This window comes from Salmo salar, chromosome ssa17, assembly GCF_905237065.1.
Source record: "Salmo salar chromosome ssa17, Ssal_v3.1, whole genome shotgun sequence".
Classification (NCBI taxonomy): Eukaryota; Metazoa; Chordata; class Actinopteri; order Salmoniformes; family Salmonidae; genus Salmo; species Salmo salar.
Window position 1 is genome coordinate 73,367,856 of NC_059458.1, and position 26,539 is coordinate 73,394,394.

General features: G+C 46.6%; 2 protein-coding genes across 3 annotated transcripts in view; one reads left to right on the forward strand and one right to left on the reverse strand.

Moving 5' to 3' along the window:
• Nucleotides 1–15,013, forward strand: part of LOC106609686 (palmitoyltransferase ZDHHC17) — a 68,707-nt gene extending 53,694 nt beyond the window's left edge. For both annotated transcript variants that reach the window (XM_045700102.1, XM_045700103.1), the window contains exons 11-17: nt 4,276–4,400; nt 7,809–7,871; nt 7,977–8,070; nt 9,517–9,600; nt 12,067–12,224; nt 12,487–12,581; nt 13,145–15,013. In XM_045700102.1, coding sequence (XP_045556058.1) covers nt 4,276–4,400; nt 7,809–7,871; nt 7,977–8,070; nt 9,517–9,600; nt 12,067–12,224; nt 12,487–12,581; nt 13,145–13,283 — 758 coding nt within the window. In that variant the 3' untranslated portion in view covers nt 13,284–15,013. The remainder of the gene's footprint in view (nt 1–4,275; nt 4,401–7,808; nt 7,872–7,976; nt 8,071–9,516; nt 9,601–12,066; nt 12,225–12,486; nt 12,582–13,144) is intronic.
• A 1,530-nt stretch (nt 15,014–16,543) lies between these two features.
• Nucleotides 16,544–26,165, reverse strand: LOC106576619 (cysteine and glycine-rich protein 2). Its single transcript, XM_014153860.2, has 6 exons — nt 25,887–26,165; nt 24,253–24,371; nt 21,913–22,081; nt 18,487–18,616; nt 17,841–17,934; nt 16,544–16,762 (listed from the first exon to the last, which is right to left on the reverse strand). Exons 2-6 carry the CDS (start codon nt 24,362–24,364, stop codon nt 16,686–16,688), a joined length of 582 nt encoding a protein of 193 aa, XP_014009335.2. The 5' UTR covers nt 24,365–24,371; nt 25,887–26,165; the 3' UTR covers nt 16,544–16,685.
• Nucleotides 26,166–26,539: the final 374 nt, after the last annotated feature.

A 26,539-nucleotide genomic window follows, 5' to 3' on the forward strand; every position in this document is an offset into this window, starting at 1 on the left:
TCTCTATTAGTAGGAGACTGGGGAGGAGGAGAGAGTAGAAGTCTCTATTAGTAGGAGGTTTGGGGGAGGAGGAGAGAGTAGAAGTCTCTATTAGTAGCAGACTGGGGGAGGAGGAGAGAGTAGAAGTCTCTATTAGTAGAGGACTGGGGGAGGAGGAGAGAGTAGAAGTCTCTATTAGTAGAGGACTGGGGGAGGGGAGAGTAGAAGTCTATTAGTAGGAGTCAAGCATGAATCTAGTCATTGTTGTCTCTATTGGCCTGACAAGATGGATTCCTCCACTGAGCTGGTCCTGTAATGTGTTCTTTTAGGAGGACGTTCAGTCTTCAGCCAGACCATGATGACTTGCAGTCAGAGGAGAGGCGGTGAGGAAAAACAGACATTTCAGTGACACCCTGACTACCCCACCCTGAACCACACTGTATAGAGGTGTAGGGGGAAGTTGCCTCTAGACGCTGATCTCGAGTCAGTTTTGAATTTCCCCTATTAATGGTTAAGGTTAGGATTGTGGGAGGGACTGCTGATCCTAGATCTGTACCTAGGAGAAATTTCACCCCGGAGCTGTATGGACACTGTCAACACCATTAGTCTCCTTAAATCAGCATGCTTCATAAATGCTTGGCCCTTTTGTTTGACCCATCTTCTGTAATACCCCTTCTCCTAAGCCATTCCAAAGACTAATAGCTGCTACGGGGAGGGCCTACACAGCAAGGCCTCAAGGGAAACATTGAAGCGTCGTCCATATGAGAATCTCCATCGATCACTGTAAGAATTACCGGCTCCATGCCGACAGTATCACGGCCCATTGATTTAGTGAGACGATAAGGACTTCCATGCATGGATCCCAAGTGTCACCCTGTTCCCTTTGTCGTGCACTACTTTATATGGAAATTCACTGTTCCTCTACACTATATGGGGAATAATAGGGTTCCATTTGGGATGCAACCCCATATAGTTAATTTGGAGTGTTTATCTTATGAAGTAGCTAGATAGACCTACAGAGGAAGAGGTAATTAAAGCGCCCAGACTTCTTTTGGTGATAATTATACAGATTTATGACCTCATTCAGCCTTTAGAGACTGAAAGCGCTGTGGAGTATGGCCGAGAACCAAATGGCACCCTATTTCCTATGTAGGGCTCTGGGGGGGCATAGGGCTCTGGGGGGGCATATGGCTCTGAGTTCTCTTCCTGGAATCTAGTTGTTTGTCATGCTGTGACTTCACTCCACCCCCCACTATAATTGACTCCCGTCGACCCCCCCCCCCCACACACACACACACACCCTTATCACTACTGTAATTTACGGACTATTAAGCGCACCTGAATATAAGCTGCACCCACTGAATTTTGAAAAAATTATTATTTTGAACATAAATAAGCCGCACATGTCTATAAGCCGCAGGTGCCTACCGGTACATTGAAACAAATGAACTTTACACAGGCTTTAACGAAACACGGCTTGTAACAAAAATAAATAGTAGGGTGACCATATTTTAGTTTTCAAAAAAGAGGTCATGTCCGGGAAAAAGAGGATGTATGGTCACCCTAGTATCAGCTGTCTCATTTGGAGTGTTTTTAACTTCGACTAATTTACTTTGCACGCCACCATTCTTCCAATCAAAATACTGAATGAGCAGAGGGAATATTTTCACAGCACCGTGATTGCTCCCATCAGTAGAAACACCACAGTAAGGTATGTCTTCTAGTGCTTTCTGAGCTATGTCGACAGAATGTGGTGCTGTCACAGCTTCGGTCTTAATACGAGCGCTTGAAACTTTTTGCGCAGTCTCGGAATCAGGGAAATACTTTTTTAACAAGGCAGACGTGCAGTCCATTGATCTGTAGCTATTGTGATGCTTCGTGTTGTGGAATGCAAAAACTCCCTCCGCAGCAGTAACAGCATCTTCTGTTTTACCTGCTCTCACAAAATAATCAGTTAATTTACCTGACCAACTCTCTCCTTTAGCTGCAATTTTGTGTTTTGCAGAGCTTATGTGGGCTTCTAGGTCGCTAGCACCTTTATTTGACACTAACACGTACGTGCCAGCTTTGCAGGTCATGCATTCTGCTTCACGCGGATCCCGACAAAGACGGAAACATGTGAATTTTCTCTGTAAATCGTCTGTGAATTTGCGTTTGGGCATTTTTACGCTGTTCTGGAGCCATGTGCCACTGTTGACAAGCAAGCTGCTGCTCTCTCTCTTGGCTGTTGCCATGGTGAGGGTAATGATTGAGATGCAGTTTGACCAATGTTTGCGTAGGCCTACATGACCCACCAATGGTGGCGTGTGACAAGGCGGGACCTAAAGAGAAAGGTCAAAGTAATGCAAAACCCCAAAAACGCACACAATGAATGGGACTGTAGAAAGCAAAAGCCGAATCCCGGACATTTTGGGCGATTTAGAAATCCCGGCCGGATGCATTTTTTTAGGTCCAAAAAGAGGACATGTCCGGGAAAAAGAGGACGTATGGTCACCCTATAAATGGGCTTTAACGAAACATGGCTTGTAACAAAAAATTAAAAATTTGCAGTAAACAGTAGCCTACCAAGAAAGTCATTGGTCACTATCTTCCTCCTCCTGTGCACTGAAACCACTGAAGTCATCTCCTTCGGTGTCGGAGTTGAATAGCCTCAGAATTGCTTCATCCGATATTGGATCATTTTCATTGTCGCTCTCGTCACTTTCATCCGGAGGCAAATCCCCCGCTGAGCCCTCTTCAACACGCAGCAGTCCAGCCTTTCGAAACCCGTTGATGATAGTGGATTTTTTGACAATGCTCCACGCTGTCAGGACCCACTGGCAGACTTGACCATAAGTTGCTCTTCACATGCGGCCCGTTTTAGTGAAGGATTTTTTTTTTAAAGGATTTAAAAATAAATACATTTGAAAGCGGGAAAAATCCATATATTAGCCGCGTCATTGTTTAAGCCGCGAGGTTCAAAGCGTGGGAAAAAAGTTGCGGCTTATAGTCCGGAAATTACGGTACATGGCCATACAGACTTGAAACAGCTCTTGTGGACACAATAATTAATGACGTCAAGCGAACTCCATAATCTAAAGTTTATTTAGTCAGTCAATCAGATATGTTTCTCTCATGTATGGAATCAACATTCTAACTCCACACTGTGGGAGTTGTGTTAATGTGTGGTTAAAATGCACAAAGAAATGCCAGTATACCTTGGGTGTAGGCATTTCCTAAATACAGGAATACATTCTATGCAATTACAATTCTGAAGCTGTAATTCCTAAGTAGGTTTATGGGATTTTTTTCATTTGTAGTTCCTAATTAAATGACAACAGGCCCTGTGAAAACTAAACTTGGGTTCTAGATACAAGAGATTGTATGGATCAACATGGGCATTTTCTGGCATTTTAGGGTTAAGCCTAACCACTCCCTTTGGTTAGACTCACTCCGTTGCTTCTGTTGTATTTCCTGTGCAAATGATGACGCATGTGTGAGAGACTCGGGACTCTGGTTGGGTGAGAGTATGAGTCAAGCTTCCACTGAGCTGCTTTCCTCATAGGCTGGAGTGGGCGGAGGGTGAGTCTTTTTGCGTCCCTAATGGCACCCTATTACCTTTATAGTGCACTACTTTATACCAGGGCCCATAGGACTACTATAGGACTCTGGTTGAAGTAGTGCACTACATAGAGAATAGGGTGCCATTTGGGGGACACACTCTGTCTGGATGATGTCACTATGGCTAGTCAGAGCCGGCACAGCCGTCTAGGTCCAATGCAGCTGTTTTTAACTTTGTATCAAATCATTTCTGTGTAACAATTAAGTACCTTACTGTGATTGTTTTTCCCCCAAAAAAATCCAAAAGAATAGACGGCATCATAACAAATAGTAATTTCTCAAGCACGAATTTTGTTAGGACTGTCTGGGAGCAATCTGAGTAGGGAAAACTGAAAACTAGCTGTTATTGGCAGAGAGGTGTGGAACTCTTTTTCTTATTGGTCTATTGCCCAAGTTACCACCTTTTGATGTTACCAGGCAGGCCAAAACGCCATCCCACCAAAGCTGGCTGAAGTTTCAGGCAGTCTTTTCAAACAGCCCTTACACTATAAGGGCATTATCATAATTTTTACAATTTCACAGTATTATTCAACCTCATAGTGTGGAAGTATATAAAATGCATTTTCTGTCTGACCTTGTCCAGACTCCTGACAGGATGTGAAACCAATATATCATTGTGTTATTTGGGTGAACTATCCCTTTAAGAGCTGTAGTCACCTTTCAGCCAATCAGCCATCCTCCTTAACTCCTCTGTACATCTCCCGTTTGCCACCGTCCACCTGCCTTTCCTCCTGAACAGTGTCTGTCTGTTCTACAACTTCGGCAAGTCCTGGAAATCAGACCCCGGGATCATCAAAGCCTCAGAGGAGCAGAAGAAAAAGGTAAACGCTGGTACTACCCATGACGCTGGTACTACCCATGACGCTGGCACTACCCATGACGCTGGCACTACCCATGACGCTGGTACTACCCATGACGCTGGCACTACCCATGACGCTGGCACTACCCAACACACCACCATTTTGTTTTGAAATGGCAAGTAGAGTAGGGTGAGGTTGCCCATAGACACTGATCTTGGGTCAGTTTAACCTTTTTCCAACTGATGGTTAATGTTAGGGTTGGGGAAGCTGATCCTAGATCTGTACCTAAGGGAAGCTTCACCCCCGGAGCATGGAAAGTGCATGAGTTGAGAATTTGATTAGAGAGCTAGGCACATTGCACCATTTTTTTTTTTTACGAATCAAAAGTAGTACACTATATAGGGAATAGGATGCAATTTGTGACTCTCAATGTTCAGCTAGAGGCATCCAATCTCTCTCCCCACAGCTCTGAGAGTCGTCTCTCATTAGCACACACGAATGGAGTATAGTAGGGTCTCCAGCTCTTTTCTGACCCCAGCTCAATCCTCATTGTGTGGGATTGATGAGAGGGCTAAAAATAGCCCCCATCGTTAGTGCTCTGTAGTGTTAACCAGAGCCTGGTCCACTGGTCTGGGCATTGACCCCATCGTTAGTGCTCTGTAGTGTTAACCAGAGCCTGGTCCACTGGTCTGGGCATTGACCCCATCGTTAGTGCTCTGTAGTGATAACCAGAGCCTGGTCCACTGGTCTGGGCATTGACCCCATCGTTAGTGCTCTGTAGTGTTAACCAGAGCCTGGTCCACTGGTCTGGGCATTGACCCCATCGTTAGTGCTCTGTAGTGTTAACCAGAGCCTGGTCCACTGAGCTGGGCATTGACCCCATCGTTAGTGCTCTGTAGTGTTAACCAGAGCCTGGTCCACTGGTCTGGGCATTGACCCCATCGTTAGTGCTCTGTAGTGATAACCAGAGCCTGGTCCACTGGTCTGGGCTGGGCTGGGCTGCCGCCTCAGAAGCCTGCTGGTTCATTCGTAGTTCATACAGCCAGCTCTCCTTCCTTGCTCTCAAGAGGGTAGCTAGCTAGTCGTGTTCCCTCTGTAGTCTTCTCATTCCCTCTGCATCCATGGCTCAGCAAGGTTCCTTCTGCTCCCATGACCCCACTCTATCAGATACACATTTCAAAGAGAACCGTTTTTTTTGCCAATCTCAATTTCGCTCACAGATAGCATTCACCTGATTCCAGATCCGTTTGTTCTCTAGCCAATTCCATTGCTGTCCTTGTTTGGCATGACAATGAATGCCAGGGAGTTATAGCACAAACAGAGACTGGCACTCGGGCTAAGATGCTCTTGTCCTTTAACTGGCCCTTGCGCTGCAGCTGCCATACAAATAGAATTTGATTTGATATATTGCAAATCCAATTCTTTCCACCGCTCTCTCTCTCACGTCTCTCACCTCTCTCTCTCACGTCTCTCACCTCTCTCTCACGTCTCTCACCTCTCTCTCACGTCTCTCACCTCTCTCTCACGTCTCTCACCTCTCTCTCTCACGTCTCATCTCTCTCTCTCACGTCTCTCACCTCTCTCTCTCACCTCTCTCTCTCACCTCTCTCTCACGTCTCTCTCTCACCTCTCTCATGTCTCTCACCTCTCTCTCACGTCTCTCACCTCTCTCTCTCACGTCTCTCACCTCTCTCTCTCACGTCTCTCACCTCTCTCTCACGTCTCTCTCTCACGTCTCTCTCATGTCTCTCACCTCTCTCTCACCTCTCTCTCACCTCTCTCTCACCTCTCTCTCTCGTCTCTCTCTCGTCTCTCTCACGTCTCTCTCACGTCTCTCTCACCCTCACCTCTCACCTCTCTCTCTCACGTCTCTCTCACGTCTCTCTCACCTCTCTCTCACCTCTCTCTCACGTCTCTCTCTCACGTCTCTCTCTCACGTCTCTCTCTCACGTCTCTCACCTCTCTCTCTCACCTCTCTCTCTCACGTCTCTCTCTCACGTCTCTCTCTCACCTCTCTCTCATGTCTCTCACCTCTCTCTCACGTCTCTCACCTCTCTCTCTCATGTCTCTCATCTCTCTCACGTCTCTCACCTCTCTCTCACGTCTCTCACCTCTCTCTCTCACGTCTCTCACCTCTCTCTCTCACGTCTCTCTCACGTCTCTCACCTCTCTCACGTCTCTCACCTCTCTCCCTCATGTCTCTCTCACGTCTCTCACCTCTCTCACGTCTCTCACCTCTCTCTCACGTCTCTCACCTCTCTCTCACGTCTCTCACCTCTCTCTCTCACGTCTCTCACCTCTCTCTCTCACGTCTCTCACCTCTCTCATGTCTCTCTCACGTCTCTCACCTCTCTCACGTCTCTCACCTCTCTCTCTCATGTCTCTCTCACGTCTCTCACCTCTCTCTCCTCTCTCTCTCATGTCTCTCACCTCTCTCTCACCTCTCTCACGTCTCTCACCTCTCTCACGTCTCTCACCTCTCTCTCACGTCTCTCACCTCTCTCTCACGTCTCTCACCTCTCTCTCACGTCTCTCACGTCTCTCTCACGTCTCTCACCTCTCTCTCACCTCTCTCTTACCTCTCTTACCTCTCTTTCACCTCTCTCTCACCTCTCTCTCTCACGTCTCTCTCACCTCTCTCTCTCACGTCTCTCTCACCTCTCTCTCACGTCTCTCTCACCTCTCTCTCTCACGTCTCTCTCACCTCTCTCTCACCTCTCTCTCACGTCTCTCTCCTCTCTCTCTCACGTCTCTCTCTCTCTCTCTCACGTCTCTCTCTCTCACCTCTCTCTCCTCTCTCTCAAGTCTCTCTCGTGTCTCTCTCACCTCTCTCTCTCACCTCTCTCCTCTCTCTCACCTCTCTCTCTCACCTCTCCTCTCTCTCACCTCTCTCTCTCACCTCTCTCTCACCTCTCTCACCTCTCTCTCACCTCTCTCTCACCTCTCTCTCACCTCTCTCTCACCTCTCTCTCACGTCTCTCTCACGTCTCTCTCTCACCTCTCTCTCTCACCTCTCTCTCTCACCTCTCTCCTCTCTCTCACGTCTCTCTCACGTCTCTCTCACCTCTCTCTCACCTCTCTCTCGTCTCTCTCACGTCTCTCTCACCCTCACCTCTCACCTCTCTCTCTCACCTCTCTCTCTCACGTCTCTCTCACGTCTCTCTCACCTCTCTCCCACGTCTCTCTCTCACGTCTCTCTCTCACGTCTCTCTCTCACGTCTCTCTCTCACGTCTCTCACCTCTCTCTCTCACCTCTCTCTCTCACGTCTCTCACCTCTCTCTCTCACGTCTCTCACCTCTCTCACGTCTCTCTCTCACGTCTCTCACCTCTCTCTCTCACGTCTCTCTCTCACCTCTCTCTCTCTCACGTCTCTCACCTCTCTCTCTCGTCTCTCTCACGTCTCTCACCTCTCTCTCTCACCTCTCCAGACTATAGTTGAACTGGCGGAGACGGGCAGCCTGGATCTCAGCATATTCTGCAGTACTTGTTTGGTAAAGAAATTACTTCATTTTATTATGTCCTGAAGTGTTTTGCATGATTTGGGTTTGACATTGTCATTCTCTCAAGCCTTAATAGATTTGTATTCGTCCACACAGATACGGAAGCCCATCCGGTCCAAACACTGTGCCGTGTGCAACCGCTGTATCGCCAAGTTCGACCACCACTGCCCTTGGGTGGGCAACTGTGTCGGTATGTGTAACACCAGCGGCAGTATTTAGCTTAGCAACAACCCATTGCCCAGCAACCGGAGTTAGTGCAGCTGATTGTCATTTATGTCCATAGAATTCCAGCCTAAGAAGCAGCACATGGTTCTGTAAGAAAAATAAACAAGCTGACACCCATATGAATTCATTAGCTGTTCTGGCAGAGTATAGAAAGGCTGGAGGTGTGTGTGTGTGTGTGTGTGTGTGTGTGTGTGTGTGTGTGTGTGTGTGTGTGTGTGTGTGTGTGTGTGTGTGTGTGTGTGTGTGTGTGTGTGTGTGTGTGTGTGTGTGTGTGTGTGTGTGTGTGTGTGTGTGTGTGTGTGTGTGTGTGTGTGTGTGTGTGTGTGTGTGTGTGCAGCTCTGTTAGCCGTGAAGCAGCAGCTGCCTGTTTTTTCCTCGACTGTTTGACCTTCCAGACAGATGGGCTCATGAACAGCTGACACATGTCCAGACATGTCTGCCTGTAAACTTTGAGATGGAAGGAAGGGGGTGTAGGAGGAAAGGAAGGGGGTCCTAAAGCATCCATGCTGTCCCCTAAGAGCCAGACAGGATGGAGCTGGCCTTTTAGACAGGCAGCGACATAGACGTGCTACAAGTTACTCCCTAGAGGTCCTCAGTGTGTTGGCCAGGTCCCCCCCCTTCACATCCTTTAGTCCAAACAGTGACTGGCAGCAGCCCCACACACCTGCTCATGTATCTGAGTATGACCCAACGAGCCGACTGACAGATCTGACAACTACTTGGCCTCCTTCAATCCTACTGTACTCTTTCTGTCTTTCTCCTTCTCTCTCTCTACGTCTCTCATTTGTCTTGACCTGGAGAGGAGCCAGGAGGACAGTTAGGGAGCCAGGAGGACAGTTAGGGAGCCAGGAGGACAGTTAGGGAGCCAGGGGGACAGTGCGGGAGCCAGGAGGACAGTTAGGGAGCCAGGAGGACAGTTAGGGAGCCAGGAGGACAGTTAGGGAGCCAGGGGGACAGTTAGGGGGGACAGTTAGGGAGCCAGGGGGGACAGTTAGGGAGCCAGGGGGACAGTTAGGGAGCCAGGAGGACAGTTAGGGAGCCAGGAGGACAGTTAGGGAGCCAGGAAGACAGTTAGGGAGCCAGGAGGACAGTTAGGGAGCCAGGAGGACAGTTAGGGAGCCAGGAGGACAGTTAGGGAGCCAGGAGGACAGTTAGGGAGCCAGGAGGACAGTTAGGGAGCCAGGAGGACAGTTAGGGAGCCAGGAGGACAGTTAGGGAGCCAGGAGGACAGTTAGGGAGCCAGGAAGACAGTTAGGGAGCCAGGAGGACAGTTAGGGAGCCAGGAGGACAGTTAGGGAGCCAGGAGGACAGTTAGGGAGCCAGGAAGACAGTGCGGGAGGGACGAGGAGAATGAGGGACCAGACAGATGAGGCTTAACTCCCCCTCTCACTTTTCTGTGTGCTGTCAACAGGAAGTGGGAATCACCGCTACTTCATGGGTTACCTGTTCTTCCTGCTCTGCATGATCAGCTGGATGATCTACGGCTGTATCTGCTGTGAGTGGAACACCCCACCCCACCACACCTCGTTCTATTACCCCACCCCACCACACCTCGTTCTATTACCCCACCCCACCACACCTCGTTCTATTACCCCACCCCACCACACCTCGTTCTATTACACCACCCCACCACACCTCGTTCTATTACCCCACCCCACCACACCTCGTTCTATTACCCCACCCCACCACACCTCGTTCTATTACACCACCCCACCACACCTCGTTCTATTACACCACCCCACCACACCTCGTTCTATTACACCACCCCACCACACCTCGTTCTATTACACCACCCCACCACACCTCGTTCTATTACACCACCCCACCACACCTCGTTCTATTACACCACCCCACCACACCTCGTTCTATTACACCAACCCACCACACCTCGTTCTATTACACCACCCCACCACACCTCGTTCTATTACACCACCCCACCACACCTCGTTCTATTACACCACCCCACCACACCTCGTTCTATTACCCCACCCCACCACACCTCGTTCTATTACCCCACCCCACCACACCTCGTTCTATTACCCCACCCCACCACACCTCGTTCTATTACCCCACCCCACCACACCTCGTTCTATTACCCCACCCCACCACACCTCGTTCTATTACACCACCCCACCACACCTCGTTCTATTACACCACCCCACCACACCTCGTTCTATTACACCACCCCACCACACCTCGTTCTATTACACCACCCCACCACACCTCGTTCTATTACACCACCCCACCACACCTCGTTCTATTACACCACCCCACCACACCTCGTTCTATTACACCACCCCACCACACCTCGTTCTATTACACCACCCCACCACACCTCGTTCTATTACACCACCCCACCACACCTCGTTCTATTACACCACCCCACCACACCTCGTTCTATTACACCACCCCACCACACCTCGTTCTATTACCCCACCCCACCACACCTCGTTCTATTACCCCACCCCACCACACCTCGTTCTATTACCCCACCCCACCTCGTTCTATTACACCACCCCACCTCGTTCTATTACACCACCCCACCTCGTTCTATTACCCCACCCCACCTCGTTCTATTACCCCACCACACCTCGTTCTATTACCCCACCACACCTCGTTCTATTACCCCACCACACCTCGTTCTATTACCCCACCACACCTCGTTCTATTACCCCACCACACCTCGTTCTATTACCCCACCACACCTCGTTCTATTACCCCACCACACCTCGTTCTATTACCCCACCACACCTCGTTCTATTACCCCACCACACCTCGTTCTATTACCCCACCACACCTCGTTCTATTACCCCACCACACCTCGTTCTATTACCCCACCACACCTCGTTCTATTACCCCACCACACCTCGTTCTATTACCCCACCACACCTCGTTCTATTAACACCACACCTCGTTCTATTACACCACCACACCTCGTTCTATTACCCCACCACACCTCGTTCTATTACCCCACCACACCTCGTTCTATTACCCCACCACACCTCGTTCTATTACCCCACCACACCTCGTTCTATTACCCCACCACACCTCGTTCTATTACCCCACCACACCTCGTTCTATTACCCCACCACACCTCGTTCTATTACCCCAACTCACCACAACCTCGTTCTATTACCCCAACTCACCACACCTCGTTCTATTACACCACCCCACCACACCTCGTTCTATTACCCCAACCCACCACACCTCGTTCTATTACCCCACCCCACCACACCTCGTTCTATTACCCCAACTCACCACAACCTCGTTCTATTACACCACCCCACCACACCTCGTTCTATTACCCCACCACACCTCGTTCTAGTTACACCACCCCACCACACCTCTCGTTCTAGTTACACCACCCCACCACACCTCTCGTTCTAGTTACACCACCCCACCACACCTCTCGTTCTAGTTACACCACCCCACCACACCTCTCGTTCTAGTTACACCACCCCACCACACCTCTCGTTCTAGTTACACCACCCCACCACACCTCTCGTTCTAGTTACACACCATTATTTCTTTATGCAATTCTACAGCTGTAAACAACCTAGCTTTATACAGGATGTTTGGCTGCACCCCTGCCCAGTCATGTGAAATCCATAGATTAGGCCTTTAATGAATTTATTTCAATTGACTGATTTGCTTCTATGAACTGTAACTCAGTAAAATCTTTGAAATTGTTAGATAGATGTTATTTTGCTATCTCTCTATTGGTTATGGTACACCACATTTTGGTTAATACTTTAATTTGTCCATGAATCCAATTATTAGTGCTGTTATTTCATTTCTATAAACTTGTAATATAACCCTTTCAATCATAGGTTGTGTATGTAATCACTCATACACTTGGCAGTCATAGACTGCAGGATCAGGTTTATCTAGATGGTTTAATCGTCAGTCCTACTCTATCACACCTAGGGTTGTTCCCTAACCTCTCTGCCCCTCTACCCAGACTGGAGGATCCACTGCGCCACCAACTACACCAAGGATGGTTTCTGGCTGTACCTGACGCAGATCGCCTCCTGCTCTCCCTGGATGTTCTGGATGTTCCTCAACAGTGTGTTCCACTTCATGTGGGTGGCTGTGCTGATCATGTGCCAGCTCTACCAGGTTAGAGGCCATTGGTTGGTTGTATGTTTAACCTGCATTTAGCCAGGTGAGATAAGTAAAGTAAGCCTGGTCCCAGCTAGAACGACCCATAGGACAGGAGCCTATATCCTGTTTAGAATCATAATTGTCCATGGGATGCATTTACATCCTTGACCCTCATCTTGACCCTTCGTTGTGATGCCATAGGTCCATTTTTATTACATTTATTTTGTACAACTATTTGTGACATTGTGTTCTATGCGTGTGTCCGCCCCTCTTCCAGATTGCTGGTCTGGGAATCACCACAAACGAGAGGATGAACGCCAGGAGATACAAGCACTTTAAAGTAACGGCCACTTCCATCGAGAGCCCCTTCAAGTGAGTACTAGCCCTCCCTTCAGGAGCCTCTGCCAATCTGTGTCCTCCTACCCAGAAATACTGACCTGATCCTGGGTCAGTACGGGACAATGTTGCCTTTTAATGATTTTTATTCCCTCAATTTTGACTGTTTCAGTTATGGTAACAATGGGTACATTCTGGTGCTTACTTAAAGGGATAGTTCATCCAATCTAAGGGCACGTTTCCCAGGCACAGATGAAGCCTAGTCCAGCACTAGGCCTAATCTGTGTCTGGGAAACGGGCCCTATATGTTTGGGTGAAATGAATGTTACCTTGAGTTGTCTATGTAGGCCAGTACTGACATAATCCACGATAATCCGTTGTTTACTTTTGCTACAGGCAGTAGCTAGCATGATTTAGCATCGTTCCTCGAATTCCCGTTTGTTAATATTCCCCTGATATTAGCAAAGCTGCACTACCTACCAAAACTTCACCTGATACACAATGTGTAGTACTTGTATCAATGGATCCGATCCCTAACACATGTAGAAGTAGTTATTAGGTCAAGATGTCAACATTTTAATTTCTCTCCCTCTCCGCAGTCACGGGTGTGTACGGAACCTCATAGACTTCTTTGAGATTCGCTGCTGTGGCCTGATCCGGCCCAAGGCGATAGACTGGACCACACAGTACACAATCGAGTACGACCAGACGTCCGGGTCGGGCTACCAGCTGGTGTAGAAGAGAGGAGAGGTGGAGCGACGGTGTCTAGAAGAGGAGGAGGAGGAGGGGGTTCCCCAGGGTTCAATATCGGAGCCAGGCTGTTCTCTGGAGCACTCCCCTCAGACCTCCTTCCTCACCGATTCAGACTGAGAAAACCAGCCAGGAACTAGCATGCTGTTACGGGACACCACCATAAGACCAACACCTACTACTAGTCTATATGAAACCACCTCCATTACTGTACCCACCATGACCTCCGAGCCCCTCCTGGGGGGGCCTTCTCCTCTGCTGGTCCCCCCTCGTCTCTCCTGCCCATGGACGGTGCACCGCTGCCAGACGCGGCAGGGAGAGAGGCAGAGGAGAATATTTGTTTGCTGTACTAGAGTCATTAAGCTGTGGTGAAGGCAGTACGGTTGACGGCAGTATCATTTTTTCCCCTTTTTGGTTTATTTTCCCATTTTATTTTTTTAGATACATTTTTCACATCCATTTTTTTTATCAGCCATTTTATTGCCCTGCAGATTTTTATTTTGAATTTCAGTTTTTTATTGTTGCTCAAAACTCTATTGTTCCTTTTAGAACTGGTGGCTAGGGAGACTGAGGAAGGAAGGCCTTTTAAGGAAGAAGTTGGTTCTTAAGCAGGATTTGATAAGGGATGGTTACTATTGCATGGTCATGTACTGTCGTTCAAGTCTTTGTGCAAGTTACCCTAAGGATTGCTTAGAATTGCCAAAGTTGTTAAACTTGTCAGTATGTCATAAAATGGCATTTGCAATCGTTGGGGGGGGGTCTATTCCCAGTGGTCTCTTTCACAAGGTATTGAAGGTGCAGATAGGAGCGTCATCCTACTTATAATGTGATGCAAGCATATTTATTTTAACTCTATTTATAGATCAAATGATGTTATTGTACCACCTTATTTTAAATTTGTTTGTTTTTTTATCAAGAAAACATTAGCTAATAAATCATATATGGATGTCTGACATGGTGCCCTGAGACCTTCACTAGAAAAGTAGGGACACACACACACACACACACACACACACACACACACACTAATATAAGAGTAGTGTTAATGAGAGATCAACTAGAGTCAGGGGAAGATGAGGCCATTCCATCCCAGACTGACACACACACACACACACTAATATAAGAGTAGTGTTAATGAGAGATCAACTAGTCAGGGGAAGATGAGGCCATTCCATCCCAGACTGACACACACACACACACACTAATATAAGAGTAGTGTTAATGAGAGATCAACTAGTCAGGGGAAGATGAGGCCATTCCATCCCAGACTGACACACACACACACACACTAATATAAGAGTAGTGTTAATGAGAGATCAACTAGTCAGGGGAAGATGAGGCCATTCCATCCCAGACTGAATGGATGCTTCTGGGAGTTTACAACAAAGGTTCATTCCATGTGTGTATTTTTATTTGATTTTTTGGGGGGGTCCTTTTGTTTGTTTGTCTGCCTATGGCAATGCACTGATCACCTTTTTTGTTTCCGGTCTCGCCGTTACTGAAGAAATACAGGCGTACTCCCGCCGCACACTTCAATGTTTACCGATTTTGAAGGAGCTCGGGCCCAATGAGAAAAAGGTATATATAGCCCGAGACCTGCCCCTTCCTCTGGGTTCTCATCTGTTATTGGTCATTACATTTCCCGCTAGTAGTCTACGCAGCACAAGGACGGACTGAAATGTAAAATATGTCCATCTGTACATAAACCATCTAGTTTTCTTGGTGAGTGATTTTATTTTGTCAGTTGAAGCTGCTCCTTTTAAAACGTTGATTTCATCCAACCAGATGGAAGAGAGAACTCCCCGATCATAATCCAATTGTATGACTGTAGCTTTTAGTGATGTCCGACACAGCTGTCTAAAGGCATTTTAACCCTGCAAACTACACTGCATGTGTGATGCTTGGACATTGGGATGTCGCCATACTGTTGCCTCACCCCCCCCCCGCCATCCAAGCTGCCCAGTGATAGCCATGTGTCTGTATATAGTGAATGTTCAGTATTTACAACTACTTTCTTCGGTATGTTCGCTTTTGTTTTTTAAATCCAGTGTGTTTATCTTTAGTGCAAGTCCTCTTTCTCAGTCTGCAGGCACCAGATATCAAGTCTGGTCCAGCCTGCTGAAGTGTAATATTTTAATGTTCCATGCTGGCGGTTGGATTATACTCGAAGTAAAGGTTTTCTATGTCATCATGCTGGGTTTGTTACACCACTGGATGTACAAGTTGTAAAGCAAGATGCAAGAGAAATAATGACAGTATTTTTTTCTAAGCTGTAATCCAGGATAACATTGAGAGGTATGAAGCATGGATTTAGACAAAGCATCATTGTTTGTATCCCCTTATGACGTCAGAGCACGGGACGCACCATTGAGGCGATCTCCATTTTTGAAGTACATTTTCTATTTTTATCAGTTGGCAAACAAACTGAAAGGGTGCAAACTGCCACCTGGAGTGTGTTGTTTGAACAGGTACAGTATAAACGGTTGGGGATTTACCACCACCTGCAGGTATGGGGTGTTTGCCCACGAGTATAATTCATTGGTGACCTGGATGGAATTATGCGACCCTTCCTTAACCTATAGGAAGTCCCACCCAGTTGACTACTTCAAAATGGTAAAGTCCTCTATGGCGCTGCCTGTGCTAAAACAGGCTTTTGGGCACTAGAGTCCTCTATGGTATTAAAAGGTCTACCATCTTGTGGGGTCATGTCAACATCAGTGAGGGGGACAGTGGATCATTTTGCAGGCTCACCTACATCTAAAAGGAGCTCAGCGATCATCATAAACAACCTACATGTGTAGAGCTCATCCAGGTTCTGTTTCAGAGAAATATTCACACTAGCCTGAGTGCCACTGTTTGTACACATGCCAATTCCTTGTCATGCCAAACATGTTTGACTTGACAATGAGGAATGGAGTTGTCAAGAGCACAAATGGATCTGGGATCAGGCTTTTCACACCGGCTCTTCCAACAAATGTCATTTTTCCCCCAGCTGCCACCATGTGAAAAGCACATGATCATCTACAGTGCCTCTCCGCCTTCTTCAGGACATCACCGTAACCCTGCTTCAGATGTTAATATATTGGGCATGGTTCAATTTTAATGGCTTTAATAATAAAATACACATTTGTGTTGCTCTCCTGTGTTTTCTTCTAAGCTATAATCAGAACACATTTAGCCTATCAAAACATTTGTTTTGAAGTTCAGCTCTTCCCCCATGTATCTGCAAGGAATATTTCACACTAAAGTTGTTTTTTGGAATAGCTTTTTATTTATTGTATAATGTATATTTGTAAATCCTCCGTATTATGGCCCTCCCCCCAGCCTTTAAACAGCGAAGCATAGGCACAGCGGTTTTCAGTCAGAAATACGTTGTCTTGAGGGTGGTCATCATTGGGCATGCACCAGAGCTCCAGCTCCCTGGCCATAACCAAATCCTTTGGGACCAAAGTTCTTTGCGTAACATTCTGGGGACAAAGAAAACAATGAGTATGGAAATGCTGATGCATCCTAAAACGTCACTTTACGTCAGTCAAAGGGTGATTGCGATAGAGAAAGCTGTGTTAAATACAACACTGGTGAAGAAAAGTAACCTTACGATGGACTGTTTCCCTGTGAGCTCTCTGTGTGCTTGCTGATCCAATGAGGAGTGAATACTTTAGTTATCAAACGGCACAAAACGAGCCTGATCTCAATTTTAAAAGCTAACTGATCAATCCGCCAGTTGGCTCTGGGTCCCTGTACATACTCGGGTTGTACAACACATTTGACAAAACAACAAAGAGTTGATCTGCACTCATGATTAGACAGCTGTTGTGGATACAACGGCTCAATGGTTTTGTGCAAACAAACTGTTGTATGACAGTTCTGACAAGTTGGGTGTTTACGGGGCCTACGATTCCCCCTTAAGCTTCAATAAAAGAAACCCTAAGTGCTGTGTGTGTGTGTATGGGACTGTGTGCGTGCGCACGTACGTGGACAGCGCTTAATCTATTGTTTAGCCAAACCATTCCAATGCCATCTGGTGTGCATGATCTGGAAAGAGGAGCCATTGTGGAAGATGGATTTGGAATGTTTAGGGCATCGTGACTTGAATTCTAGCGGTCAGATTTCCAGGTGACATGGAAAGGGTAACAAACACTTAAACAGGCTTAAAGTCCGGAGCCTTCTATCCTAACCCCAGGCACACAAACACAGCTAGAATACATGGCCTCCAATACCCTCTGCTAATAGTATAATGCTCCTGTTTTTGTTTTGCAGTGCTTTTATGTAACAGCTAGTTCATCTAGTTCTTGTGCCTCAGGTATAGTCATGTAATCTACCTATGGTGGGTAGGGTTGTGTTGGGTTGAGTTCCTTCGCTCTGGTGACTGCCCCGGGGTGAAGTGTCCTCTAGGTACAGATCTACGATCAGCTTTCCCTCCCCCAATCCTAAACCTGAACCAAGATCAGCTTCTAGGGGCAACTTCACCCTACAACGGTTCCCTCACACTGGTGACCATGCAGGCCCAAGCCTGAAAGGGAATCTAGAAACCCAATGTCTCACCTTTGCAGTAGATCTCTCCATCTTTCTCTGTCTGGGTGGTAGACTCCAGGCTCTTCCCACACTTGGCACACCGAAAGCAGTTCTTATGCCATGGCTGTTAAGATGAGATAAGATACTACTTTATTCATTACTGGGGAATGATATCATTGACAGGAATGTATCAACTAGTGTGCATTGAGGACAGATTCCAAAGCTTTTCATTCTCCAGCTGTATACTACACATGTACAAATCATACAGGCATTGTTCTAACATCTGGACACCAGATCTGATTATCAAAGGATTCCTATTGTGTTGCCATAATCCTTCACATACTGTACATTTCCTCTCACTGTGAGCCGCAGAATGCAGCGTAACACAAGTCAAATCAGCCTGCCATGACGTGATGGCCTACATATGCCTGAATCCCCCCAGCCAGTCAGTCAGCACTGCAGACTTCTACACCAGCTGCCTGGAAACCAGCCCTCCAAATCCAGAGTTTATGAAAAAGCTTAAGCCAGAAACATTTGTCTTATGAATTTCCTGCCGTGAATCCATCCAATTGGCCCCTTGCAATAGTAAACCCACCTGTTTTCAATCAATGGTGGTCACTACAGTTGGCTCAACCTTAATTCCCTGCTCCACTTACTCTACATCCCCCCCGCTCACCTTGCCTGCCCCCACGATCTTCTCCGCAGCGTACACTGACTCCCCACACCGGCCACACTTATCCGAGCCCCCGAACTTCTGGGCGAATTTGGAGGGGTTGGGGTTGGTGGTGGGTCTGTGACACTGGGTCCTGAAGGTGTACACAAACAAACAGCATTAGAGAAGTTAGTGGAACAGATCCCCTCTGGTTCTTTGGGGAACGCACCAGGCCCCTCTCGTCCCCAGGACCAAGGAGTCAGGCTTGGGTAGGCGCTGGGTAAACTCTGGGACCCTGGAGCGCTCCCTAACGAAGGGGAAAGTCCCTGAATAGGAGGCTTTGTGCCGGGGACAGTGTGGAGAGAAGAGGGTCAGCAGGGCTGCCCAGGAGCCTGTGGTTAGGTTACATAATGGGGCCCTTTCATAACAACAACCACCTGACGCCAGACTGGGTACACAGCCCTGTGTGTACAGTAGATGAGTTTACTGGCCATTACCACGGCTCTGACTGACTGACTGGGAGGTTACTGGCCATTACCACGGCTCTGACTGACTGACTGGGAGGTTACTGGCCATTACCACGGCTCTGACTGACTGACTGACTGGGAGGTTACTGGCCATTACCACGGCTCTGACTGACTGACTGACTGGGAGGTTACTGGCCATTACCACGGCTCTGACTGACTGACTGACTGGGAGGTTACTGGCCATTACCACGGCTCTGACTGACTGACTGACTGGGAGGTTACTGGCCATTACCACGGCTCTGACTGACTGACTGACTGGGAGGTTACTGGCCATTACCACGGCTCTGACTGACTGACTGGGAGGTTACTGGCCATTACCACGGCTCTGACTGACTGACTGACTGGGAGGTTACTGGCCATTACCACGGCTCTGACTGACTGACTGACTGGGAGGTTACTGGCCATTACCACGGCTCTGACTGACTGACTGGGAGGTTACTGGCCATTACCACGGCTCTGACTGACTGACTGACTGGGAGGTTACTGGCCATTACCACGGCTCTGACTGACTTACTGGGAGGATACTGGCCATTACCACGGCTCTGACTGACTGACTGGGAGGTTACTGGCCATTACCGCGGCTCTGACTGACTGACTGACTGGGAGGTTACTGGCCATTACCACGGCTCTGACTATCAGGTTATTCCCAGGTCTCTTAGAAATACAACCATGTAGAAAGATGAGTCTGGGCTCATATTCAAAAAGCATTTCAGATTAGGAGTGCTGATCTAGGATCATGTCATTATGTTCATTGTTCATCAAAGTGCTCTGAACAAATTAAAGGAATCGTTCACAAACATTGGCACATTCTGAAATATGATGATAGTCTCGGTAATGTGTTTTCTGATCTTCCCCTGGTCGTATTCTCGCGGGGCAGAAATCTCAGAGACCAATTGGTACACTCTGATTTACCACCCCAAGATATTCCTGAACAACGCCTATTTGCGCCCATACTGGATGGAAATTACAAGTGTAATGGCTGTGCTCAATGCAATGGCACTTATAAATGTAGATCCTTCAAACACCCCCAAACAGGGAAATCTATCCCAATTAAAGGTGTTATTACGTGTTCCACTAAGGCAGTTATTTATCTTATAACTTGTCCCTGTGGTAAAAATGATGTGGGTAAAACAAAGCGTGAATTAAAAGTACGTATCTCAGAGCACCGTAGCACCATTAGGTGCAAAAACTTGACTTACCCAGTTGCGGCCCACTTTTTGGAAGCAAACCATTCGATTTCGTCTCTGCGTTATATTGGCATCGAACATGTCACCCTCCCGAGGAGAGGGGGCGACCTTGATAATTTATTGTTAAAACGAGAGGCTGCCTGGATCTTTAACTTAAAGACCCTTGCTCCCTTCGGTCTCAACATAGACTTTGATCTGAAGCCATTCTTGTGATTATTGTAATTGTTTGTTAGATACATTTTAGACTACAAATGCTATGATCGTATGCTATCCATTTGTTTGTCTTTTTGTATGTTCTTTGTATGCCATTTTTTTTTTTATATTTGAGTTAACCAATGATATTAGGCCATACTTGGCCATGATTACAAACACCTGTGTGTCTTGACACTATATAAATGACTCATGTCGTAGTGTTTGATGATACCCTGATGAAGACAGCTTCGCTGTCGAAACGTTGGTTATTAAATTTTTGCATCTGAGCTCTTAGAGTGTGCGGCTTTCCTTTATTTTCTAGGTTACTGGCCATTACCACGGCTCTGACTGACTGGGAGGTTACTGGCCATTACCACGGCTCTGACTGACTGACTGGGAGGTTACTGGCCATTACCGCGGCTCTGACTGACTGGGAGGTTACTGGCCATTACCGCGGCTCTGACTGACTTACTGGGAGGTTACTGGCCATTACCACGGCTCTGACTGACTGACTGGGAGGTTACTGGCCATTACCGCGGCTCTGACTGACTGGGAGGTTACTGGCCATTACCGCGGCTCTGACTGACTTACTGGGAGGTTACTGGCCATTACCGCGGCTCTGACTGACTTACTGGGAGGTTACTGGCCATTACCGCGGCTCTGACTGACTGACTGGGAGGTTACTGGCCATTACCGCGGCTCTGACTATCAGGTTATTCCCAGGTCTCTTAGAAATACAACCATGTAGAAAGAGTGTCATGCTGCAATATGAGTCTGGGCTCATATTCAAAAAGCATTTCAGATTAGGAGTGCTGATCTAGGCATCTTGTTCATTATGATCTAAAAGGGAAATCTGATCCTAGCTCAGTACACCTATGTTGATGTGTTCTAAATACAAACCCTGATTACAGTACTCTAAGTGTCTATATACGTTTATAGTTTATTTTGACAGATGCGTATGCGCTCTAGTCTAATGTATCCTAGGCTGAACTCTGGAAGTTTACACAGTATTCCTCAGATGATCAGGGAACCATTTGGATAACTGTTGAGCAATTGTGTGTCAGTGAAAATGCACATCAGAACCAATGATTAATAATAAAAGAACAATCGCATCAGGTCTAATCCGACGGCTGGGTTTCCCTTTGTAGTCATTTAGCAGATGCTCTTATCCAGAGTGACTTACAGGAGCAATTAGGGTTAAGTGTCTTGCTCAAGGGCACATTTACCTGGTCGGCTCGGGTATTCGAACCAGCAACCTTTCGGTTACTGGCCCAGTGCTCTTAACCGCTAGGCTTTTGCCGCCCACATAATCCGTGATAGAATACAATTTCATTGTAACTTGATACATACAACCACACAGTAACCAATAAACAGAAGAGAGGAATATGGTGTAGGGCGAAGTTGCCCCTAGATGCTGATCTTGGGTCAGTTTTGCATTTCCCCCACTAATGGTTAAGGTTAGGATTGGGGGAGGGGAAGCTGATCCTAGATCTGTACCAAGGGGAAACTCCACCCCCAGAGCTTTGTATATACTACACACGTACTCCTCTGGTTTGATCCCCAGTCTCTCTCCACGGTCCATGCTGAGTGTCCCAGCTCCCTGACCGTAGCCGTAGCCCTTGGGGCCGTACTTCTTCCCATAGCAGGACTTGCAGTAGATCTCAGTGTCATGGATGGCCACATTGTTGCTGTCTAAACCCTTTCTGCAGACCACTGGATAGGAAGGAAAAATAAAGCTGTCTGAACAACACATTGCATTATAACTGGAGGGATACTGAATTGTCACAAGTTTCCCTAAAAAGATCTTAATTCCTCAATGGTGGATTTAGTTTCTAAATGGGATATTATCCCTCATTCCAGGAAGGAGGAGGGGGGTGAAAAGAGAGAGCGCCACAGTGTGCATCACAGCAGCAAGATAAGTGACCTGTTGCCACAACAAAATGCAACCAGTGAAGAACAAACACCATTGTAAATACAACCCATATTTGTTGTTGCACTTTGTGCAAATAGTTCTATTTACAGCACTGTACATAGACATCATATGACATCTGAAATGTCTATTCATATGGAACTTTGAGTAATGTTTACTTTTTGATTATCTAACTTGGTTTAGTAATGTAAACATGTTTCTCATCCCAAAAAAGCCTGTTGAATTGAAATGAAATAAGAGAGAATGAGAAAGGGACAGAGAGCATTTTAACTAAGAGCATTCATTCAGATTATGTGTCCTACTTTAATCCAATTAACTGCATCAGGTGCAATCTGAATCAACACAGTCCTTTTGTCCCCACTAGCATCCCCCTCAGGCCAGGGTCAGGGTTCTAAAAGCATCCTGTATGAATTGACTACAGGTGAAATAGTATGGGGGCTTCCGGTTTGAGTATGTAGGAGAAAGGTGGTTCCCGCACACATTTACCTGAAACTACAATTCACCTTTAACTCCAGATTAAATCATTTTCATTTACAATGTTTAAGACAGTATATTATTTTCTCTCACAACTTAGACTTCCTGTACAAGCAAGAGCAATGTATAACTACCATTGCTACCTAAACTACCACTGTATAACTACCATTGCTACCTAAACTACCACCCTATAACTACCATTTGATAAATGGCATCTAAATAGTGTGGTTCATTTACTATGATGAGGAGTTCAGCAAAACTGGAGGTAGGTGCATTATTAATGCATATATAGTGCACTACCCTATGACCCCTGGTCAGAAGTAATGCACTATGTAGGGAATATGGTGCCATTTGGGACACACAAATTGGCTCCCACTGCTCATTAACTCATCTATAGGTCTGCCTGCTCTAAACAAAGCCAGTTTTGTAAGGACCCCACAAAAATAATTCATTTCTGGGACAGATTGTTTTTGCGTTTGCTTTGATGGCAGAGTGCTAATCCACAGCATGTGCTCTGTGTGTACACTCCAGTCAAGGTCCCCAAAACGTCTTCTTCACTGAGAAGGAGGTGCACACACACCATCTCATACGGCTAGCAGGACCATGTCCACTTACTATTTACTGAGCTATGGGATGAGAAACACAATGCATTGTGCATGATACATTGCATAGATTGGTGAACTTCCGTTTGACCCCTATCATATAACTTCCTCAAAGTATAGTTCCTTTCTCATGGTTCCCATTCATATTAAAGTGACAGAAAAGACCATTCAAGATGGAGGTTGACTCCGTGGGTTCACATGCCCTGTCCAGACACACCATCTAGTCCCTTCAAATTCTAATCTGGACCTCGAAGCCAGTTCCACTACTTTTGTTCATTATTCCCTCTAATCAAGGACTGATTTAGACCTGGGAAAGCAGGGCTGTGTTCAAACAGGCATTCCAATTCAATTTTTTTTTACCAATCAGATCAGCTCAGAAAAAAAGCTGATGTGATTGGTCAAAAGACCAATTACTGGAAAAAACATCAGAATTGAGCTGCCTATGTAAACGCAGCCCAGGTGGGCGCAATTCATTGTCAGGTAGAACAGAAAAGCAGCAGGAGTCTGGACCTCGTAGGGTCAGATTTTAATACCCCTGCTCTAGTCTAACCACTACACACTTGTAGATCTGATCTGAAATTATTGATTGGGATAGGTTTAAGCAATAAGGTGAAACTTCCACCTGGCCTATCAGGAAGAAAGGTAGAATGACAACCATATTTCTGCGGCTCCTTAAATCTGCCCAATCCTTTCAGAGCTCCACAATTGTCTGGGCCTTTTTTCTTGACAGGGACAAAGTGGACTAACAGGGCCACCACGTTCAGTAGCAAAACATTGTCAAAATTTGCAGATAGAACGTTCCAAAATGTTGCGTCCTACTGAACGCACCCCAGTTAGGCTGATCCAACACTGAGGAGAGAAAATGAGGTCGCACTCACTGCACAGGAAGCAGCATTTGTGGAAGCTCTTCCCATCACACTGCACCTCCTCGGCATGGTACACCGTCCCCTGGCATGCACCACACTTGTTACCTCCTCCCCAGTTTGGCATGTTGGTGCTGTTGGAGAGAAAAATGTGCAGAGGGGATGAGAGACATGATGTGAGACTTAAAAGAAGTTTCCCCTAGGTACAGAACTAGGATCAGTTTCCCCTCCCCCAATCCTAACCATTAGTGAGGAAAATGACCCAAGATCACAGTCTAGGGGCAACTTCAGCCTACTCCGAAAGGAGAAACACAGAGGAAAACAAATGTAAGCAAGGTTTGAAATGATGTTTTAGTCAAATGTTATCCGTTTGGGCTTCTTGCGGTCAATTTGCTGTCTACAAATGATTTGTAATTATGTTCCGGCTCCCTGACCATCCGCTCAAGAAAATAAATTGGATCGCGACTGAATTTAGTTGATGATCCCTGGCCTACAGGGAGAAGGTCTGTGACCTGGCAGTGTGGTCCCAGGACAACGACCTCTCCCTCAATGTCTGCAAGACAAAGGAGCTGATCGTGGACTACAGGAAATTGAGGACCGAGCACGCCCCCATCCACAGGGCTGTAGTGGAGCGGGTCGACACAGGACAACACACCTCTTCCCCCCCAGGAGGCTGAAAAGATTCGGCATGGGCCCTCAGATACTCAAAAGGTTCTACAGCTGCACCATTTAGAGCATCTTGACTGGCTGCATCACCGCTCGTATGGCAACGGCTTAGCATCCGACTGCAATGCGCTACAGAGGGTATGCCACCCAGGACCTCTATACCAGGCGGTGTCAGTGGAAGGCCCTAAAGATTGTCAAAGAGTCTAGCCACCCAAGTCATAGAATGTTATCTTTTCTACCGCACAGCAAGCGGTACCAATGCACCAAGTCTGGAACCAACAGGACACTGAACAGCTTCTACCCCCAAGCCATAGAACTGCTAAGTAGTTAGTTAAATAGTTAACTAATACCTACCCGGACTATCTGCATTGACCCTTTTTGCACCAACTATTTTGACTAATCACATACGCTGCTGTTACTGTTTATTATCTATCCTATAGTCACTATCTCTACATATGTACCGCAATTGCCTCATACCCCTGCACATCGACTCGGTACTGGTACCGCGTGTAACGTTATATAGCCAAGTTATCGTTACTCATTGTGTATTTATTCCTTATTATTTAGTTATTCATTCTCTTTTTTCTCTCTGCATTGTTGGGGAAGGCCCGTAAGTAAACATTTCACTGTTAGTCTACACATGTTTACGAAGCATGTGGCAAATACTATTTCATTTGATTTAACCATTTGTATTTATGTTGATAAATCTCAGATGTTGCCTAACCCAAGATCCTGGAAAGACAGACAGTACAGGTGTCAATTTATTTTGAAAAGTTTAATCAACGGTCCAACTGAAATATGCACCAGCCACTTGTCTGAGCCAAGACTATAGTAAAAGTCTATGCAACAAACTAGTTATTTCACCTGAGCGACTTCTCGTCGACCCAATCTATCTGGAGAATCCAACTGTTTCACCTAAATAAATTCCCCTCGTGCCACCAATATGGTTTCAGCTCTGCTGTATAGATAAACAATGTACCGACCTGTATTTGTTGTGGGAGAATCCTTCAATTTTATCCCAGCGTATCGACGTCGTGTCCTTTGCGGACTCACCAAACTACTCTGTTCAGTTGTTTTGGAGAGGGGAGTGGTTTAGCCAGGCAGTGGAGGAGAGTTTTATTTACTCTTTCATTGCTTTTAACAAAACATGTCAGAAATATAGCATATAAAGAATACCAGTCATTAGACCTGTTCTGAGTTAAGCCAGATATCTGTTTTAATTGGAATGCATGCAGGAAACCATAAGGGTTAGAGGTGGTGTGTTGCAGTGTCCTAGTCATAGCCTGCAGAAATTACAGCTCTAATTAAGTATACCACGGGTATGAAAAAAACATGTATTTTACTGCAATAATCACCTTGCTAACCAGTTTATAACAGCAATAAGGCACCTCGATGGTTTGTTGTTTATACAGGCACTCAGCGTTGTCCTTAAGAACATCCCTTAGCCGTGGTATATTGGCCATATATCACACCCCGTCGAGTCTTATTGCTATTATAAACTGGTTAGCAATGTAATTATTGCAGTAAAAATGAATGTTTTGTCATATCCGTGGTATATGGCTCTCACATAAAAAACACCATATTCAGTGACAGCCTCATCAGTTTCATTTGGAAATGGTGTCCTATGATTGGTTGA